Raw genomic sequence first — 7,985 nt, forward strand, 5'->3', positions numbered from 1 at the left:
TTGCATTATTAGAAAAATCATGAATTAATTTATTTTTTCGAGCTTCATTTTTCCGACGTCTTATTAATTGATTCAATAACATGAATCACATCGACAACTAAAATGTTAGCATGTCTGTTTACAAAGTCCAATCGAAACAGAATGGAGAAAATGTTCGTTCGACGACCTTGGTTTTTTAGGAGAATTCATGTTAAGTCAATCCCTTACTACAAGTTAAAAGTAATGTGTACTAATTATTGAAACGAAATGAAATAAATCACATATTTTTTTTAGTTGAAAATTGATATATATGAACGACAGACAAATAGCAACAAAAATATATGGAACAGGCAATATAAAATCAAATACGGCGAGTGGAGCCCGGAATGGGCTGAAAGTCAAACGAAAATCGAGGACTCGAATCACGTGAGATTCTGCCAGGCTGTGGTGGGTCCCGTATTACGTGGAAGCCGTTGAAGTCATCCCCAAACTGGTTAAATTATTAATGGCCAAAATACACCTTTTGCATTTGCCTACAGCCGATCGTAGCCGTTGATTCCCCCCGGCCTACATGAGGACTCTAACCCCTCCCACAGCTGTAAGTGCAGGGGACGCAAAGTAGTCAAAAAGCGGTGGCACCCCACTTGACGTTTTCTTGGCTTTCTTTTGAAATCGCTTTTTTTCCATTGTGATGACAGCTTTGTCTTCACTGTCATGTTTTAAACATTTGAATGATACTTTATTTTCATCCTCACTTGCACCCTAAATTCATCATGTTTCCGAATTTCACCATTCAATTTGAAAATATATTCATAGAAATGCACACTACATATTAAGTTACAAGGTTTAGGTCAGAGTAGCAGCCGAGTCAAACAGAGGTTAGAACAATATATCTCAGTTCTAGATTTGAGATATTCTTGGTGTCACATGACCTTCGAATCATCCACGTATATTGAAATATTTTGTTTGAAACATTTAATATACAGAGTTTTTTAAAAGATTGGAAGAAAAATCACTATCATGTATGTAGATTTTTGAATGACAAAAACTCGTGTGAGATGATCTCACGAGTTGTATTTTGTAAGACGGATATCTTATTTGGGTCATTCATGAAAAAATATTACTTTTCATTGTAAGAGTGTTACTTTTTATTGTGAATATCGTTTAGATTGACCCATCTCACATATAAAGGTTCGTGAGACCGTTTAACAAGAAACCTACTCTTTTTGAATATATTTATAATCCATTCTCACATCCTCTTAAATCTAATTTGATTATAATGAAAAAAAGATTGAAATAAACTCCGTAGGAAAACAAACGACTATTGATCACGAGTGACAATTGATGTTGCCCCTACTCTTAAGAGAAATAAAGAAAGAAAGTCTGGTAGGCTTCCGAATCTTTCTTTTAACCATGGAGTTTTTAATCTCCATTCAAAGAATCCTTTGTAAGATAACACTGAAAGCAAATAAAATTTAGAAACATTAATTTGTTATCTTAATGTTGAAGAAACATCGTTCATTGTTGTACGGGCAGAGGACAATATCAGAAAATTTGCCCCCCCAATTATTAAACTTTGAATCTAGACTAACAGACATATTACTCTCCACCTCCATTCAATGAACCTAAATATTGGTTTAACCACACGGTTAATTTACTTTGTTACATTAATTAAAGTTTTCCAAATAATGCTGTCTGTCCTGATTTGTCATCTTATCCGCAGGGACAAAACATGGCCAGTTTACGACAACTTCCATCCGCAGGTACAAAATCCCAAATTTGTTTAGCCAACCAGTGACCTCATCCGCTGCTTGGTATTCACAATTATTCATTTCAGTCTGTCTTATCTATAATATGTTCAGATTCATCAATTGACTCTATCACATTAATCTTTCTTGTCTCGAGAGTTGTCCAAATAAGTTGAACAATGTGAGAATATATGATCCATTGTCTGGAGTACGATTTTCATTATCAATACTTTTTTACTTGAACATGTCGTGCATAACTTGTCCAATACAATTTATCTGACTAGTGAGTTAGTCCGGTGGTTTATCTGGTGTTTACTGAAGTCATAAAAATAATAATAATTTTTTTATAAAAAATTAAAGGAGATCTGAGAATATTATACGCACATATATGTATATATATATGCTATGTAGGTAATATATTTGACATATGTAAATTATTATAGCATATTATAGATATGATGGACGAGGATCTCATAATTTGACATTGTATCTTCCTTAAGATTCACACAAGATCATGTCTTTATATCACAAAATAATTAATTGAAACTTTAGTCGATGTCGTTCCAGGATACACCACAAACCGACAAGACATTTTAAATAAATTAATGCTCAAATTTATGCCCTAAATTGGCGTCACATTTTTTCTCACCAATTTGGAAAATATCCTAATATTTATATTGAAAGTATATAATCGATTCATTTAATATGGCTCTGGCCTCATTAATAAAGATGGCTCCAAATAAATTTTTAAAAAAGAAATGAAATAAGAAATTATATATATATATATATATATATATATATATAAATATAATTTAATATCCACGATTCACACCTAGCTACTTTACACAAGGCAGTTTCGAGGAACTAACCTCCTGTATGTATTCTACCTTTGGCCTAAAAAACCAGTACCCCCAAAATGCATGCATCCTTTTACTATATAAACTCCTCACTCTGTGTTCTTCCACTTGTTCTACTCACCACTCAAAACATATATTTAATCAACCAACAAAATACTTTCGAGCATGGAGAGGTTTAACCGGTGTTCATCGACGAGTTCTTCTTCATCGGACTCATCATCGGACTCATACGGGAACAAGACTCTTCCAGATGGAGACAAGCCCGAGAGGATTAAAGGTCCCTGGAGTGCGGAAGAAGACAAGATTTTGACCAGATTGGTCGAACGCTATGGACCACGAAACTGGTCTTTGATCAGCAAATACATAAAGGGAAGGTCAGGGAAATCTTGCCGGCTGAGGTGGTGCAACCAGCTCAGCCCAGATGTGGAGCATCGGCCCTTCTCAACCATGGAGGACGAGACCATCTTGGAGGCACACGAAAAGTACGGGAACCGCTGGGCCACCATTGCGCGGCTCCTCCCTGGTCGGACCGATAATGCTGTAAAGAACCACTGGAATTCGACTTTGAAGAGGAGATATCTGCAGAAACAGAAACAGAGCATGGGTGAGGCGAAGGAAGTTGAAAGGAATATGGGTTCTGCAAGCTACGGTTTTGACGAATATGATCCCATGACGGCGTTGTCGTTAGCGCCACCGGGTATGGGAGGAGGCGCTGCGATGGAAGAGAATAGAGCGGGGATGGAGAGCATGCCGGTGGGGTTTTGGGATGTGATGAGGAATGTGATTGCTAGGGAGGTGAGGGAGTACGTTTCGTCTTCATTCACGGAGGCTAATTCTTCAAGATTTCAATAATAGTCACCTTGTTGATTTAATTAATTACGGTCATAAATTGGATTTCCGTTGTTTGGGTTGATTAATTTGTTAATTTTCTCTGTTAACACAATGTTTTGCATCAAATAATATTCTTAAGTAATTATGAGTTTACGAACGATTTAACAGTTAACTCGAAGACTTCCCACTCCATTATAAAACTATTCACGTGCAAATCGCAACGTGCGACAATTTTCAGACCTGGGAAGGTTTGTCTCGTACACATGCTTAAAATTTTTCTGTATCCGTATTCATGAAGTTGTGTATTTCACTCGAAAGGAGTGATCGATTTGTACATTGATTAATAGTTCGAGCTGAGAGAATTTTATGTATAGTAACGAAATACTTTCGCATAATTGAAGATTAAGTTTAATGTGGTGTGATAATTGGTGGTGGTAGATGGGAATGTGACAACAAACACCGTGTCGTTTGTAGGTAGAAAAAACACGTTTAATATCAAAGGGGAATTTACGTACTTTACTGATCTTTATCATCATGTCGGCATATGAAATCAACATTGTTTCTGGATTTGGACAGTAAACTCTGCCTACACCACATTGTAAACGTGTATGAGAAAATATGGACGTTGTTTGTCCGCGACACTACACTACACTACACTACACTACTGTGTTATTATTATTTATTCCGGGCGGATCTTGTTTTTTCGGATGTTGTTTTACGTCCTGTTGTAAGTTTTTATATTGATATTGGATGAGGAATATATTCACTCATTTTTACTATGAGAATGAAGTGTATGATGGAATCGAAGTATAATAAAAATTCAAATGAAAATAATTATATACTAAGTAAGCCGTGTACTAAACGTGAATTGCACGTGTTTTTGGAGCAATGATTAAGCAAATTGATCGGTTGCGATTGGGCCTGATATTTTGGCAAAAGTAAGATAAAAATAACCCAATTTGTAATATTGGGCTATGCATGGGAGTTGGTATACTCAACGCGTTAACTTGGCCCTTTATTGAATTACCCAATAAGCCCAAACTTCTATTAAATTATATATATAACCCAATGCCACGGCCCGAAGAGAGAGGTTTTGTGAACTGAAGAGCAAGGTGAGCCGAAGCAGAGACCATTTGCAAGTGGAAAAGAGGCCACGGTTCTTGAGTTTTATTCACCAAAGTGTAGCCTGTGCAATTCCTTGCTCAATTTGTGATTGAAGTTGAGAACAGGAATTCTGTTTGGCTTAATTTTGTCATGGCTGATGCTGGAATGATAAGTGGTTTCCCGAGGTAATAAATAATCTTTGTAGTGTAAATTTCACGGCTTAAGATTCTTTACCATTGTTAGATGCAAATGAGGAACATGTCATAGTGCGAATTAGTGTACACAGGGCAAAAAAGTTGCTTTTTTTTTTTGGGAATAGCCACCTCTGGCTGCGTCTTGTTTTGCTCCTCTAGAATGGGTTACTGTTGGTTAGCTGAATATTGGGTGTTAGAGTTCAGGTCAACTGCAATGAATAGCTGCTTTTCTGATAACTTTTTAGGAAAAAGGATGCTAGTGTTAAAATATATATAATGATGCTAGAGTCCGTAACCAAGGAATCAAAGTGCTGATCACAAGAGGTGGAACTGATTTAGGCTTTATCTCCTCTAACTTCGATCATCCAGTATATATTTTTGCAGCTTTTTTATATATAGGTGCTTATTTGCATCTGAAATTTGTGGAATCGTTCTCTTTACTGTTTTGGTTTGAGAAGGTGAAGCCGTGAAATTTGTGGAATCGTTCTCACTTTCTTGAACTGGAATCTGATCTGTAAACGTGCGCAAAATAATTTGGGCACACATTTGGACTCGCTGTATGGCATCAAATGACATGGAAGAGGATGATTTTGGGTTCTCGAGAAACTACTTTTTAGGTAAAGAACTACGCAGCTCGGGTAAAAAATCTGCACGCAAGGTTTCAGATATCAATCTTGTGGACGAACAGGTCTTTGTTTAATTTCATGTTGAGCTGGCTGACACAAATATTGTTGACCTACCATGTCATTTATTCTGAGATTTGAATAAACCACAGAAAAGAATTAGAATTTCTATTATGTTTGCAGGAGCTAAGAGAAGCATGTGCTAACATTGATGAGAAGCACGAGAAAGAAATTAGTAATTTAGTACACAGTTATAAGGATTCGTACAAAGAATGGGTTTTTGTATTGAGGTACTCTCACTAGATTTTGATATCTCTTGCTTTTCCAAAGTTGTGGCATTTTTCTTGAGGGTGCTTCCTTTTCGAATATTTGAGTATAGTAACCCAAACCTCTCTACTTCTCTATAAAAGATGTGGATTTGGGCTTTTGATGTATGGATTTGGGTCAAAGAAAGCATTGATAGAGGATTTCGCATCAACAACGTTGAGGGATTGTTCTGTTATTGTAATCAATGGATATCTTCAATCAGTCAATCTCAAACAGGTATGGATTTTAATCTCAGAATTTTTGTATCAGCCATCGTTCAGGTACTTGTTCTTTCACAACTTGTTTGTCATAACTCGTGATCATAATAAGATACTCAACTTCTAGTTCTTTATGTAGTAACTATAAACATCTGTTGAAATGCAAAGATTTTAATCAAGAAAAGTCATACAATGGTCTAGACAAAATTAGTTTCCTTTTGATGCTCACCAGTTCATTGATGTGCAATATGTAGGTTGTGGCAACTTTAGCTGAACTCCTGTGGGATCAATAGAAAATGCTGCAAAAAAATACATCGGGAAAGCATCCTGAAAACAAGCAACCATTTAATACACGCTCCATGGATGACCTTATTTCATTTCTCGATGGACCACATTTAGGAAGTGATGAATGCTTTGTGTGTATCATAGTTAACAATATAGATGGACCTGGCCTTCGTGATTCCGAGACTCAACAATATCTTGCGAGGATTGCAGGTTGCTCTCATATCCGTATGGTTGCTTCCATTGATCATGTGAATGCACCTCTCTGTAAGTTCATCCGATCATTACTAATTATCTAGTACTTGATAGTTTTGCCATGGCTGCGGACATGTGACTTTTCTTTACCTTATTGAGAGCTTCAAACTTAATGGCTTACTCGAGTTTCTGCATCGTTTATTTTTTGTTCCAGCTGTTTTGTAGAAAGTTTCATAGTCAGGTTGTTAGAGGGTTTCTCTTTCAATGCTATGTGAAAGTCTATATTCACTGAGAAATTGTTTTGATCCCTGAATTTTAATTCTGGTATTTTTCTCCTAATACCAAAACCAATATAAAGCCTGTTTCGGAAAAAAAACCATTATAAAGCCAGTGACTGAACATAAAATCAGTCCATTGGTGTAGCAGTTGGTTTCACAGGAGTTGAGCATTAAATCTGGAGTCTGGGTCATATTGGAGTGTATGAAGGTGAAAAGAAAACCAAGGAAGCAATTTATGATTTATTAGGATTTTTTGTTTGTCAACATTCTATTATGTACATATCATGTGATTCCCTGTTCTAAGTATATTATAATTAATTTTTCCAGTGTGGGACAAAAAAATGGTTCAAACACAGTTCAATTGGTACTGGTTCCATGTTCCTACTTATGCACCTTACAAGGTTGAAGGAATGTTTTTCCCTTTGATACTCGCACACAGTGGCAGTGCGCAAAATGTGAAGACTGCTTCAATAGTGTTACAGAGTTTAACACCCAATGCTCAGGGCGTTTTTAAAGTTCTGGCCAACCATCAGCTGTCCCATCCTGATGAAGAAGGCAAGTGTTCACATGAAACACTTGTTTAATTGAAATTAGTCATTTTTTCCTTGTCAAACCAATAATTGTTTGTTCCTCTTCCCAGGGATGCCGTTCAATAATCTTTACACAGTATGTCGTGAAAGCTTTATAGTGAGCAGTCAGATTACTCTGAATGCTCATTTGACAGAATTCAAAGACCATGAATTGGTCAAAAATAAAAGAAATTCAGATGGTGAAGATTGCTTATACATTCCTCTCACAAGTGAAGCACTTGAAAAACTCGTTAAAGAGATGAGCTAATAAAAGTTCCTTGGCAATTTTCATGACCATCAAATTGGATCCGGAATTTTAGACACCAGGATATGAGTAGTGATCCAGTATCATTCTGAAGGAGTTTCAAGTCTTGAAGCACTGTGCTTTTGTGCTGGATGAAGTCATGCTTTCGATCAAAACTGCATTATTTGCACTGATTTCCATAATACTGTATTGTATTAATCATCATATAAGGACTTTTTTGGGTGCTTTGAGATCTAATGTTGTAGAAGGACTTCTATTGATTAGATGTACGACTTCTCCCCAAAATGCGTACCTAAGTTAGTATGATTGAGAATACATCAAACTCTTTCAAGTATTGTTCGATTCATACATTTCGCAGTATCGTTCTATTGAGGCACGTGTCTTACTGGTTTGTGTCTTGCTATCCTTTGATCTTTACAAAATCTGTAAACTAATATTCAAGGTGCTCTAGTTCATTATTAGTTCTCAGTGTCTTAAATCTCTTCCCGGGTTTGATTTTCTACCTAAGCTTTCCATTGTTTAAAACTTCTATATGC

At 36.3% G+C, this 7,985-nt stretch overlaps 1 protein-coding gene and 1 pseudogene across 1 annotated transcript; both read left to right on the forward strand.

Annotated features, from left to right (window-relative positions):
* The first annotated feature begins 2,530 nt into the window (after positions 1 to 2,530).
* Positions 2,531 to 3,646, forward strand: LOC140807294 (transcription factor MYB1-like). The gene has a single exon (XM_073164086.1). The coding sequence runs from the start codon at positions 2,750 to 2,752 to the stop codon at positions 3,434 to 3,436; it is 687 nt and encodes a 228-aa protein (XP_073020187.1). The 5' UTR covers positions 2,531 to 2,749; the 3' UTR covers positions 3,437 to 3,646.
* A 784-nt stretch (positions 3,647 to 4,430) lies between these two features.
* Positions 4,431 to 7,734, forward strand: LOC140808448 (origin of replication complex subunit 2-like; annotated as a pseudogene).
* The last annotated feature ends 251 nt before the right edge of the window (positions 7,735 to 7,985 follow it).

The sequence above is a fragment of the Primulina eburnea genome, chromosome 12 (genome assembly GCF_022965805.1).
Source record: "Primulina eburnea isolate SZY01 chromosome 12, ASM2296580v1, whole genome shotgun sequence".
NCBI lineage: Eukaryota > Viridiplantae > Streptophyta > Magnoliopsida > Lamiales > Gesneriaceae > Primulina > Primulina eburnea.

Coding starts and splice junctions, on each gene's coding strand:
- LOC140807294 (XM_073164086.1), top strand. CDS start 2,750: ATGGAGAGGTTTAACCGGTGTTCATCGACGAGTTCTTCTTCATCGGAC.